Genomic DNA, 14,051 nt, shown 5'->3' with positions numbered 1-14,051 from the left:
TTATAAAAAGCTTTAAAGGCAGTGGACACTATTGGTAATTACTCAAAATAACTTTTAGCATAACAACTTACTTAGTAACGAGTAATGGGGAGAGGTTGATAGTATAAAACATTGTGAGAAAAGGCTCCCTCTGAAGTAATGTAGTTTTCGAGAAAGAAGTAATTTTCCACGAATTTGATTTCGAGACCTCAGATTTAGAACTTGAGGTCTCGAAATCAAGCATCAGAAAGCACACAACTTCGTGTGGCAAGGGTGTTTTTTCTTTCATTATTATCTCGCACTTTCGATGACCGATTGAGCTGAAATTTTCACAGGTTTGTTATTTTATGCATATGTTGAGATACAGCAAGTGAGAAGACTGGTCTTTGACAATTACCAATAGTGTCCACTGTCTTTGGAGAGAAAACAAATTTCTAAAGATTCCTGCCTGTGCATCAAAGCTAAGCAAACAACAACTAAATAAAAGTGTTTTTTAAAGCATAATGCTCTATTTGCAATCATAGTAATTTTCACTTAAAAGTACTTTTAGAATTGGAATATCTTTTCTGGATCAAAATATATCTTGAAATCTGCATGTAAAAAAACAGTTTTCACAACATGTCAATAAATATAATTTGTGATAAAAAGAATTGCAGCAAGCATATTCCACGCGCCTCAGAAGCATACACACCAAATCAAACCAATAAATTTAAAAATAACAATTAATGTCTCTGAAAACAGATAATTTATAAAATATTTCATTAAAAAAGTTGAGTATTGACTCCTTTCACCAACGTCACAAGTGACTTTCCCATGCTTGCCATTTTGGTAAGCGTTTAGATGGTACATCTCCTACAATGTGCAATAAACTATACAACAACCCCCAAAATGGCGCAACCATGGATTATTGTGATGATGTTAGGTGAATTGGATCAATACATCTAATAAGGCAGTACTAGTCAAACAAGAGTAAGGCAAAAAAACAATCCCAAACCACAGTCGATAGAGTCGTCAGAAAAATCTCACATAATGCTTCTAAAGAGATCTCCCAAGGGTGACTGCTCTATATTTCCGACAGCGCTGTGTTCTGAAAACCTCTGATGATTTGCCCTCTAGGGTTAGGGTTTAGGTTGGGATTAGGAAAATACACCAGGGGTGTCGGAATATAGGGATGTCGGAACATAGGGGTGTTACCGTCAAAGAGCATTGTCACACTGGGCACTTTCTACAGGAAAATTTGGAGGCAATCACCTGCTCGAGCATATTATAAGAATACTTCCAGCGCGCAAGATATATATCTTTCTTTCCATCGACAAGAAATTTATACAACACTTGAAATTAGAATACCCTTTCTCAAAGGGTCTCATGGCCGAGTGGTTTAGAGGATCAAATTCAAGTTCTGATGGTTAAGTCATCGGCGTGTGGGTTCGAATCCCAGTGTATGAAATGGTTGACAGGGAGAGAAACATTGCATAGTAAGCATAGATTTACATCTTTCTTAAAGATAATTAGTAGAAAAAAACTACAAAAATACTATATAAAGTAATACACTAAGTGTTTCTTGTAATTAAAGACAGAGAAGAATGTTTGTCTTTTCAACTTCAGAGGTATGAGTTTAGGTCGGTATAATTCAATCTTATTGGTTATTTTAATAAAATATTTCCTGACAACTTGGAAATTTCATTCAACCTATAATCAGAAGTTTCCCGCTTTACAGATTGCACCTTGGCAGAATTTCCTTTTTTTATTTTATTATAAAAATTCTTATAGGCACATGAGTGAAGCACTGATGCAAATGCAAGGAAAAATGCTCACACGCGAACTCATCAGAACTGATATAGAAATACAATTTTTTTCCACACTTGCAAATTTTCCTGCTATAATAAGCATAAACAGCAAGTAAGCAGTATTAAGAAACAGGACCCAAGTTAGAAAAATTGGGCAAACTATATTCATGGATGCCCAATCCTTTAAGACAAAATAAGTTTATTTTGGTTTTACCCTACACAGGCCTATGATAGACACTGAGCAAGTTTTTGTGCTTACATGCTTAATGAGATTGAATCCTGGGCACAATTTCATGAAGCAGCTAAACAGAAAATACTGTTTGACAAGTTTCGTTTATAACCAAAATTTGAGTGGGGCACTAGCCACAACAATGCAAAATCAACGTAATTTAGGCTGGTAACCTGATCTGCTAAGCAATACGTGCTTAGCAAGTTTTTGTGCTTACAGGCTTTAAGAAACTGGGCGTAGGTCTATCATAAACTGTTGCTAAACACCTTAAAGCTAAGCTTAATTTCCTCTACTAGTCTAAGACCCTCTGGTGTACTTATTTCAGTTCCTGAGATTGTCAAGCTTTTATAAAAACCTTGCGATAAACGGAAAACATTTAGTTTTGGTCTCCAGTCTCATTAGCTCTGCTTTGCTCATCCTGTCAAATAAAGATAGAGAATTATGTTTCAGTTATTAAAACCATATTGGAATCTATTCCACCATAATGTGAAGTTACACCAACCAACAGCAACTCTCTGATGAGATGGGAGGGTTGGTATTGGGAGTAAAGCAACCAAGCCACTCAACATGCCAAACAATGGAAACGGACATTGAACAAAACAAACAAAATGTAGCGCACAAACGTCACCATGATGATGATGATATCACTTTTAAGAACAGCTGAATATTACACAGAATTTAAACAATAAATAAGAAAGAAATAATTTTGTAAAAACTTAAGTGACTGACAATAATCACAAATGAACCCAATTTGAGAAAACAACAAAAGACACAACATTACGCAAAAAGCTCCACTCTATAATCCTCAAGTTCTGAAAAATAACATTGCGGCTGGGCACGGATATTTTTTTAAAACCACCGACTTAAAGTGTTTATTAAAGGCAGTGGACACTATTGGTAATTGCATAAAACTTACTTGGTGACAAGCAATGGAGAGCTGTTGATAGTATAACACATTGTGAGAAATGGCTGCCTCTGAAGTAACATAGTTTTCAAGAAAGAAGTAATTATCCACGATTTGGATTGCGAGACCTCAGATTTAGATTTTGAGGTCCCGAAATCAAGCATCAGAAAGCACACAACTTCGTGTGACCATCATGGTGTGACAAGGGTGTTTTTTCTTTCATTATTATCTCGCAACTTCGATGACCGATTGAGCTCAAATTTTCACAGGTTTGTTATTTTATGCATATGTTGAGATACACCAAGTGAGAAGACTGGTCTTTGACAATTACCAAAGTGTCCAGTGTCTTTAAAGAAACATAGAAAATGTTACCTGTTTATTTGGTTTATTGATGTAAGGGGGAAGCGTCGTCTGTTCCAAGTTTTGGACCATCTGTCTTGATTCTGTGAGTAATCGATGAAGTTTACTCGTTGGCGATGTTTCAGCTTGGGTCTGAAATTAACAAAACTCACTCTTAGAGAATTTGTTTTCAACCATAATTATACATTGGGCTGGGCTTTAGAGGGAAGGTATACTTTTCAGTATCCCTCTTTTTTAATGGCGATAAAAACTTTTTCATCAAACTCATGAGCGCTGCCATTTTGAAGATTGCCCCCTGAGTAGCTTTTTTGAAGACATAACTGGGGTCGTCATCGAAACCTGCACACAACCAATCAAAACGGTTAATCGTGGTTGTACAAGGTCCATCCTTCTGCTGGGGATCATGCATTTTTCGCACATGCCCCACACCTTTGGAACCTTCTACCTCATAAAATTCACTGAGCTGATGAGTCACCTTAAGTTTTCAAGAAACATCTCAAGACTTTCTAATTCAATGACTGATTGCCAAGGACCAACTGTCTTTCCATTATTAGTGTCTTTATTAATGCACTTATTGTACTGTTTCTTGTAAAGTGCTGTGGTACCGTGTAAGAGAACTCTATAAATGCCTGTTATTATTATCATTAGCACAGTCAACGAAACCTCGCTATTGTTTGTACAACTCACCTCCCCTGAAGAGTCGGCTGTCAGCAGGTCCTCAGTGTCACCGCTACTAAACTCAGGTCCACCAGGCTCACCGTTGTCATCAACTAGACCGCCCTCTATCAGGCTGTTGTTATTGGGTAGGGACGACTCATGGCTTTTGCGCGATAAGTTGCCCGGTGATCTTGAGGCATTATGGCTGCGAGTGTGCTCATCATGTCTGGGAGAAAGAAGTTGATAACAAGTTTGAACTCAGACCCCTTGCTCTTACAAATTCTGAACATGGTCTGAACATGTTTGGTAATTGTCAAAGATCAGTATTTTCACTTGGTGTATCCAGCAAAGGCATAAAATCCAAAATTTGTATCCAACATAAGCATAAAATCCAAAATTTGTAAAGATTTCGACTAAATTGGTCATCGAAGTTGCAAGGGATAATGAAAGAAAAGACATCCCTGTTTCACAAATTTGTGTGCTTCCAGAGGCATATTAAAAGGAAACCTTTTCACAACCACAATTAATAAATGAAAATTAAATAAACTCAGGAAGTAAAACTAGCTGTTGCAAACTGCTTACCAACCAGCAGGACCTATGGTATAAATGCAAAAAATAGTTAATGGCCTGACGTTTCTCAAATTGTGTAGCCTTCAAGAAAGACTCTGCTAGGGTCGAAACATCAGGCCATTAACAATATTTTGCATGAAATAAAGTCATTACTCACAGTGAGTTGCTGAGTTGCGATCGGATGAGTACTTCATTCTTGCTGTCTAGATTGAGTTGAAGGAGTGAGAGATCTCGATGCTGTCGTTCGTACACCTGCCGGAGGTTTGTCAATTCAGCGTCAGTTCTCTCCTGTTTGGAGCGCTGAAGCTCAAGAAGTTGGTCTTTTCGTTTCTCTCTTTCGCCTTCAAGGTTTTTATTGGAGAGGAAACGTTTAACATTAGTTTTATTGAAAAGGTTATAGTTTCTCTTAGGCCCTGTTCATACTTCCTGCGAATGCGATACGAATTTCGACGTCATAGGGCTGTTTTCGCAGCAAATGTTTTTGCAGGAGTTTAGCACAAGTCAACTGACGCAAAACATTTGTTGCAAATTTGTGACATCAGAATTCGTATAACATTCGCCTTTGCAGGAAGTATGAACCAGGTTTCTTTGTTTATGATAAATTTGTGAGGAAAATACGACAGGTCATACTTCTAACAATAATTAAAGGAAAGGTACCGGTATATACTTTTGATAATTGCCAAAGACTAGTGTTATACCTCGGTAACAAACTGTCAAGTTTGATTGGTCGAGAACCAATCACGTGACGTGCAACAAAAACGCATGTTACATGGCTCGGGGGTCGGGTAACATGAAAAGTGATGTACACCGGTGCACATCACCTTGATCGTTCCCAGTGTTGGTCGATTTCCAGCGCTGTGTACGAAACACCAGCGGGTTGGAGGGAACAGTGAGGAATTGTTTTAGTCTTGTTCGTCTGCTTATTACAATGACTACTCCGAAGATGTTTGAAGATAACAACAGAACTTCGAGAAGAGGAATATTAATGTTACCAAGGTTCGCCGAGGGTGCAATTTTTCCCAGAGGGTGTACAAAACCCATGGACCCCAATCACAGCGTGCAACAATTGTATAGTGTCCTCAATTGATGTATCCCAACATATGCATAAAATAACCAACCAAGAGCAAGACGTCCAGGCTGTTGATGATCTTACCTGCCAGTGTGAGTTCCTGCTGAAGAGCCTGTAAATCTCCTTGTAGTTGTCCCAGTTCTATACTCTGCTCAGTATTGGTGTTATTCTGCTCATTCAATTGACCTATATCATGAAGGAGTAAAAGAAAATAAAAAAAAACCATCACATTTAAAGGAGTGATGCTAGCTAGAGCGTTTCTCAAAAGAGAACATTCCTTCAGCCCCCTAAAGCGGTGTTCTTATTGGATTTTTTTCTTCTGCCACCACGCAGACAATGAAGGGTTGGTGTAATTCTGTCGTGCATTGCATAGTGTTTTACAGCGTGGTTGCAGTAACAGCGCGGAGCTGTTCTCATTGGAGCTTTTAGCAGCCCTGATCAGTTACCTTGGCTGCGCAGAAGTCTTCCACGACCTCTTTCAGCCTGTTAGTTAACATCACGGTCGCGGTAAGTTGAAAGGGAGTTGAAAGATCCGTTCACCATGCATACCCATTGGATTTAATTTTGTCATTCTTAAAGAAGTCGCCGTAGTTTAGCAAAAATTATCAAATGTGAACATGGCTTAAGAAAGTTTCCATATAAATGGCGAAGTCAGAGACTCTTCTTCGCAACAGAAACCAACCTTGAGGGTTTGAGCACTTTGTGTGTACTTGACTTACCCTGCGTCGTCATTCGTATGGAAACTGTTTTAGCCTTTGAGAAATACTCTGCTAGGGTCGAAAGGCCAGGCTATTAACTATATTTTGAAACTGTTTTAGTTAAAAAATTAGATTGCTAAGCTGGCATTCTCCAGTCATTCAAAATTATCATCATTATGGTGTCAGGGCCGAGCAATTAAGAGCACCGAACTCAAGCTCTAGTATTTCTGATCAGCAGAGTGTGGGTTCCAGCATTGTCCAGTCCCTGACATGGCACTTGTTCCCCTTTAGCAAGCCATAGGTCCAATGTACTAGGCTTGGTAGTGCACATAAAAAAACCTAAAACACAGGGTTAACTCCTGTGTTTCTGGTTCAGATAGCAAGCACCCTTGTTTACAGGTTTTCTCAGGCTTGCAAGCTACAGTGATTAAGTTCACTTTTGAGACATCCTTGATTTCATTGTGATTTATTCAGGACTCCCAACTCACCTTTCATTTTGTCCAGTTCTTGTTTTTCTCCATTCCATTTTTGCTTCAAAGTTGCCAGCTCTTTTCTCGTTGCTGCCTCAGTTTGTCGAATCTCCTAGAATACAGATTTGAGAATGCAAGACATGGGTAGGTGTTTTAACAAAAAAAGCAAAGAGAAGTAATGAATGTCAAAAATTTTTTTTTTTTAAATTAGAATAATAACAACTAGTTCTTAAATAGCATGTTTCAGACTAACCGTAACTGCTTTCCTATTTGCTTGTTTGTTTTGTTTAGATGATCTTCCCGTCAAGGAAACTCGACAAACTCCCTCTGGGGAATATAAACACCAAGCTGGCAACAGCCAATCTCAATCACACAATGATTATAGGTTGCATAAATCAAGCAATTGTGATTCAGTAACTAGACGACAATACTTAATCTAGTAATTGTGAAATCAGCGGTTAGCTTGGTAGGATTCAAACCCACAACCTTGTGAATACAAGTCCCCCAGTCTCACCACTGGACTAATGATACCTGTCAGAGGCGGTTAGCCGCTGTTGGTAATCAATAAATAAATGACAATGAAATCTAAACAAATCCTGTCTTACCTTGTTAGCGCGATCAAATCTCTTTAGTTTGCCACTCATGTCAGTGATGTGTGCGGATGCCTCGGCCAAATCATTGTCCTATGTCAGTCATCAATACAATACAATAAATATATTTATAGAAAGCTCTTTACTCATCAAAGAACAGAGTCTAGAGAATTAACCAAACAATGCAGTTAAACATGCTGCAGTCGATTTCATGAAACGCTAGGATTAATCCTATCTCAAGTTAGGACAAGTAACCCGTCCTAACTTGCATGTAGGATGGGTTCAATGTGTCCTACACATGTACACTGTATGTCTTCGGATAGGGAACTTAACTCGTCCTAAGTCCTGAGATTAATCCTAAGTTAGGAGAGTTTGGTGAAATCGACGGCAGGTCATTGTTTTAACAGATGAGTTTTCAGAGCCTTCTCAAAAAGCATCTAATGAAGGGAGCAGTGGATGCACTTTGTACACATATTACATCGTGAATGAAACGACACTGTATGACGTACACAATTATATGCATACATATGCTGCATGCAGACGATCGAAAGTGCAAGCTGACACTACATCACCTCGGACCAATCATAACACAGATAAGGAAAGCTTACATCACAGCATGTTTATCCAATGAAATCACAGTATCCAATGAAATCATTGGGCCTGTAAGACCAGTGCTTGTATTTATCCTAACAAAAACAGGAGACAAGTCTAACTGTCAACCTTCAAAACGGATGGATGGATTCAACATTCTTGATGAAAATACTACACCAGGTTTTCTTTTGGGCTATTCTTTCAAGTATATGCACAGTACCGGGCACCGTAAGAGTGGAACTCTGGTAAAAGGTGATACAAAGTTGAGCGTTAGGCCCATGTCACACGAGGCAATTTACATGCAACCAGTTCCAGGCAACCTCCAAGAAAGGTTTGATCGTTCAAATATTTTTCTTGGGAATCGTAAGACATTGTTTAAAAAAAAACTCATGTGCTACCAAAGTAGTCCTGTAGCATGCACTGCAGTTGGTTGCCTGCAAAAGTTGCCTTGTGTGACAACTGACAAGGCCCTTGACTCATTTTCACTGCTTAATAAAATTCTGCTAAGTTGAAAATTAGACATGACTGGAACCATATTTGTCACTGACCTTTAGTTTTAACATGGTCACAAGTTCTTGTTCCCTGGCCTCAAATTGACCTACTTTACTAGAAAGGTCACGCATCATCCCATTCAGTTGGACAGTGTGTTCCTGAAGAGGAGATAATTGTCATGATACAAGCAAAAAAAGACATTTAATAATGATAATTAATAATAATAGTGGCTTCTTACATCGCGCTCAAATCCGTCACTCAGTGGCGCTTTTAGTAGGTGCTTCAACATTCAGCATTTTCCTTTTTTGGTAATAAATTGATAATATTTACACATTAATTTTTCCTAATTCCTTTTTCAATTGATGACCCCCCCCCCCCCATTAACAGGTCACAATAGCATCCACAAGAATCCTGTTTTCTCATTTGAAAACTGTGCGGTCTTAAATGGATTTCAAATCGGTCGAAAGCGACCAGTTCTGCGTGTGAAAGAGTTAAGAAATCACACCCCTGACTTGATTACACATCATCTAAAGATACTGACCTCTAGTTCATGTGCACGTCTTGAGGCAGCGCTGGCTTTCTCTGACATCTGCTCCAGCTGTTTCTGTGTTGATTGAAGAGCAAGTTCTTTGGACTGATCCTGAGACTCAAGAACCTTCAGCTGAGTAGACTGACTCTTTAGCTGCTCGGACCGACTCTTTAACTCACCTGTAATATGCAAGTTTCCAGTCTGTTTTTTTAAGGCACTGGACACTATTGGTAATTACTCAAAATAATTGTTAGCATAAAAACATTGTGAGAAGCAGCTCCCTGTGAAAACTGATGTTGTTTTACATATAACCAAATTACTTCAAAGTGAAATGTTTCTCAACAATTGATTGCTTTATACTATCATAAGCTGCTGTAGGCTTCTAACCCAAAGTTCTTATTGCCTTACTCAAATTCTAAAAGACTTCACGCCTATTAGTTTTTTGGCTGTGTAGGTAAAATAGTCTCTTTGTCAAAACAGTGACGATGTGTACACTGCATGTAGATTCATTCATTCTATTGCAATGTACCTCAAAGCCCACATTATTTTTGTCAACCAAGGCTGGAAAAGTATGGGAAGCCAGTAAATGCAAACCAAAATCAGATTGCCACAGTTTGTAACAATATGACACAATATTAAAACATAGTTGGCAATTTGTTGGAAACAAAGCAACTAATCATGGGGTGAATTTTTTGTTGATTAAAAGTTTGCAGAACTGTTGAATTTTGAACACATTATCTGTTAACACGATTGAATGTTTTGCCAACCCAGCGCAATTTATTCATCAACAATAAAAAAAGGTCTATACTTCAATACCTTCTAGCCTGGAATAACGTTGCTCTAAAGTGAGTAGCTTCTGTCGATCCTGTTCCCAGGCTAGGAGTTGTTTCTGATGAGATGCAACCATCTCGTTGAGTTCTCTGTCACGATCTTGCAGCTCACCTATGAGAAGATGGAGTTCCTTGCGTTGCTTCTGGATGGTTGTGGTCTCAAGCTCAGACACATAATTCTATATTGACCAAACAAAAAGAATGTCTTGGGAAAATATACCACTGGAAGGTATAGACCAATCCATACGGGCACTACATGCAGCTGCAATCTGCAGGGTTATTGCTGGGATGCTTGCTGTGTAATGCTTTGTACACAAAGACATTAGAAACCAATTGTCTGTTATACTTTTAGGCAAATTAAGTATCTTCCTCAAATATTTACATACTTGCCTTGACAGAACAGCAGCTTGACAAAATGATGTATTGACAAAATAATTGAAAAGATTCATGCATGAATCCTTTCTCAGACACTGTATTTGTCTGAAATTTGTGTGTATGGCTTTTATTCTTCTTCTTCTTTTTCTTCCTTTAAAGTGCTGCTTCAGAAAATTTGAAGAATACCGCACTGTGGCTGGGCGCAGGCGTGAAACCATGGGACCGAAAGCCAATCAATCAGGTGCAAAATATACATGGTGCAAGTAAAAACTGGCCAGCAAGATTACTGACTAGGTGAGACCCTCAGTGTATTCTTGTACCTTTCTTTACAATATTGCCTATAATTCAGCATTACGTTGACAAAAACATTCTCTGACTCAACCTTTAACTGGCCTTGCAATAAGTTCTTTTGATCTTAAAAACAAACTCTATCAAGTTATCAACTTTGAAAAGAAAATATTGTTTCAATGTTGAAAAGAGAAGTAATATCAGACAATATTTACATGTCGCGGTGGAGATGCGAATCCCCTCGATGGACTTCCAGCTCTGACTCGATTCGGACTCGGTGAAGTTTTCCCCATTCCAACACTGGGGGAGCCCTTCACGTAGCTGTGGGCCGTCCCACTGGAATGGCCGACAGGCAGGGAGGACGTTGAATAGGAAGTAATGTGGGCGGAGCCTGGAGAAGGTTGCTTGGGCGTACTGTGGTATGGCTCATAGCTACTTTGTGCATTACCTAAAGAAAGGGAAAATTCAATTCAATTCAATTCAATTCAAGAATACATTTATTTCCATACTCTCATAAAAGAATAACAACAGTTACATGTATTACGGAGTAAAGCAAATCATTTCTTTAAGTAAAAGTAAACATGAATAAATAAATAGAGTACAGGGCCTTTTTAACTCAATCGGATAATAAATTCTAGTCACTGTGATGATTTAATATTTGTTTGTGTACAGTGTACTTTTCGCAATCTACTAAGCTGAAATTACGACAAAAAGTAGCAAAATTAAAAGTAATACTCAGTTATTGACCTGTTGTTAGTCTTGAATATCTTTTACTGGCCGATGTGAAGTCCCTGGGTTTGTAGCTGACTGCCGGCGTGGAGAAGGATGTTCCCTCCATTGCCCAATAGAATCTGACAAAGAACACAATAAAGTCAAGGACACTTGAACAAGAAGACAAATAACAGTTATATTGAGCATACAAAATGAGTTGGGAATTTTTTAATCTTAGAAACGAAAGCTTGTCCTTGTATTAAAATGCCCAATGTACTTATGTAGGGCCTTGGGACAATAAGACCAAGAGCCTTGAAATGTATTAAAGGGAAGGTACACGTTTGGTTAAGCTTGGGCGATATCGATTTATTTTATTCACGATATATCGCCGACAATATATCGTGATATTCGATATAATCGCGATTAATGAAATTTGACATCATCAGTCTTAAAACTCCAAGTGAAAGTTGTAGAAGAGACAGTCCTAGCATAAGAGTGATATATCACGATATATATCGCGATATATATCGCGATATATCGATATTCCGATTAAAACCAAATCCATCCGATATCGCGATATTCGATAATATCGCGATATCGCCCAAGCTTACGTTTGGTAATTACTCATAACAAATATTAACTTAAAAACTTATTTGGTAACAAGCATTGGAGAGCTGTTGATAGTATAAAACATTGTGGGAAACGACTCCCTCTATAGTAACGTAGTTTTTGAGAAATTTTGAGAAAGAGGTAATTTCTCACTAAATAATAAAATAAAAGACTTCTAGCCAGAAGTCTTTTATTCTTATCTGAAAGCACACAAATTCGTCCAACAAGGGTGTTTTTTCTTTCATCATTTTCTAGCAACTTCGATGACCAATTGAGCCCAAATTTTCACAGGCTTCTTATTTTATGCTTAAAGGACTTCCCTTTAAGGACCTTGTAAACCCAAAACTAAAAGGACAGCAATTTTTGTTTGTTCTGACACCCGGGCCGATGTTCTGACAGTGAAACCCTGTTCCAACAGTCCTATGTTCTGACAGTGAAACCCTGTTCCAACAGTCCTATGTTCTGACAGTGAAACCCTGTTCCAACAGTCCTATGTTCTGACAGTGAAACCCTGTTCCAACAGTCCTATGTTCTGACAGTGAAACCCTGTTCCAACAGTCCTATGTTCTGACAGTGAAACCCTGTTCCAACAGTCCTATGTTTTGATACCCATATATTTTCAAACACACCTACACCTATGTTCCAACGACACCATGAAACTGGAGCAAGACACTACACTATGGTTGCTCCTCTCCACCCAGGGATAAATGGGTGCGAGGGCAGAGATGGTAACTTGTTCCGATTCAGCCAAGTGAGCTTTGAAAAATCTCACGTATACATAGCCGGCCTGTGGACTTGGCATCTCTGTATAAATATTGCACAGGCTGTACACTCCCCAGGGAGTTGAGAAATGGTTTGAGGAATTAATTAAATGGCCCAGCGCTGTATTCTTTTTTTCCCAAAATTTTGTCATTATCCGTTGTCTATATATATATGTATGTAACGGGTACTAACTATTAATAATATTATCCTAGCTAGAATACTGATAACTGAGACTGATAATGACAAAATTTCGAAAAAAGGAGTACAGCGCCCAAGTTACTGCCCATGAAGACTAAATTTTGAAAATAAACAACACATTTTTTTTACAATGACATTGAAAATCTGATCAATTCTTTCATTTCAATATAAAAACATAACAACAACGTTCAATTCAACAAAAATGTTTTAATAAATAATAAGAAGGCCAAACGGCAAAATAACTTCAGGTAGGGCCTAGCTAGGCCTACATATTTCAAACAAAATTATTATTAAAGTCATTATCAAGAAGGGGTGGTGATAATTAATTCAACTTACCAAATGCTGAAAAAGAGAAGTTGTTTGTTTCGCCAAAAACGAATGTTAATGCTCATCATCGCGGGCCATTTTTTAAAAATTATTTGATTGACACCCGGCCCCTTGACACCAATTGTATACCCTGCACGATATGCGTACAAAAATTTTACCACACAGGCGGTGTAGGATTCTACTCTACTCATTGACCTCTGTGCTTTCTGCTCTACACCATATACTACTGTACAAAACCAATGATTGCTCAAACCAACGGAGGGCTAGATAGGGCGCCCTCTGCCTTGTTAATCATGGATCATTATAATGTGTTTGCAGAATAGCATGCAGAGTTTTTATTACGAAAGTGTCAGAGAATGCTACTCAATGCTAAAGCATAGGGCCAGAATCCTACACAATGTAATAAAGCAATAGGGGAAGAATCCTACACAGTGCTAAGCATAGGGGAAGAATTCTACACAGTGCTGAAGCATAGGGCCAGAATCCTACTCAATGCTGAAGCATAGGGCCAGAATCCTACACAGTGCTGAAGCATAGGGCCAGAATCCTACACAGTGCTAAAGCATAGGGCCAGAATCCTACACAGTGCTGAAGCATAGGGGAAGAATCCTACACAGTGCTAAAGTATAGGGGCAGAATCCTACACAGTGCTAAAGCATAGGGGCAGAATCCTACACAGTGCTGAAGCATAGGGGCAGAATCCTACACAGTGCTTAAGCATAGGGCCAGAATCCTACACAGTGCTAAAGCATAGGGCCAGAATCCTACACAGTGCTAAAGCATAGGGCCAGAATCCTACACAGTGCTTAAGTATAGGGCCAGAATCCTACACAGTGCTAAAGCATAGGGGAAGAATCCTACTCAATGCTGAAGCATAGGGCCAGAATCCTACACAATGCTAAAGCATAGGGCCAGAATCCTACACAGTGCTGAAGCATAGGGCCAAAATCCTACACAGTGCTGAAGCATAGGGGCAGAATCCTACACAGTGCTTAAGCACAGGGCCAGAATCCTACACAGTGCTGA

General features: G+C 38.8%; 1 protein-coding gene across 1 annotated transcript; it reads right to left on the bottom strand.

Annotated features, from left to right (window-relative positions):
• Positions 1–341: 341 nt before the first annotated feature.
• LOC117290904 (coiled-coil domain-containing protein 62-like) lies at positions 342–13,143 on the bottom strand. Its single transcript, XM_033772476.1, has 13 exons — positions 13,035–13,143; positions 11,166–11,269; positions 10,634–10,866; positions 9,742–9,934; positions 8,938–9,104; positions 8,453–8,554; positions 7,329–7,406; positions 6,742–6,835; positions 5,640–5,741; positions 4,644–4,827; positions 3,947–4,142; positions 3,272–3,391; positions 342–2,413 (listed from the first exon to the last, which is right to left on the bottom strand). The coding sequence occupies exons 2-13, from the start codon at positions 11,254–11,256 to the stop codon at positions 2,372–2,374; spliced, it is 1,602 nt and encodes a 533-aa protein (XP_033628367.1). The 5' UTR covers positions 11,257–11,269; positions 13,035–13,143; the 3' UTR covers positions 342–2,371.
• Between the last annotated feature and the right edge of the window lie 908 nt (positions 13,144–14,051).

This window comes from Asterias rubens, chromosome 5 (assembly GCF_902459465.1).
Source record: "Asterias rubens chromosome 5, eAstRub1.3, whole genome shotgun sequence".
Classification (NCBI taxonomy): Eukaryota; Metazoa; Echinodermata; class Asteroidea; order Forcipulatida; family Asteriidae; genus Asterias; species Asterias rubens.
The sequence above is the reverse complement of the archived record's forward strand: the minus strand, read 5'-3'. Positions and strand labels throughout refer to the sequence as shown.

What these genes read in the sequence shown, in the direction of transcription:
- LOC117290904 (XM_033772476.1), bottom strand. Translation starts at nt 11,256, where the DNA reads ATGGAGGGAACATCCTTCTCCACGCCGGCAGTCAGCTACAAACCCAGG. An exon ending in GATTTGATCGCGCTAACAAG is followed by an intron (nt 6,836 to 7,328) that starts GTAAGACAGGAT and finishes TCTGTATTCTAG; the next exon opens with GAGATTCGACAAACTGAGGC. An exon ending in TCGCAACTCAGCAACTCACT is followed by an intron (nt 4,143 to 4,643) that starts GTGAGTAATGAC and finishes TCTTTCTCCCAG; the next exon opens with ACATGATGAGCACACTCGCA.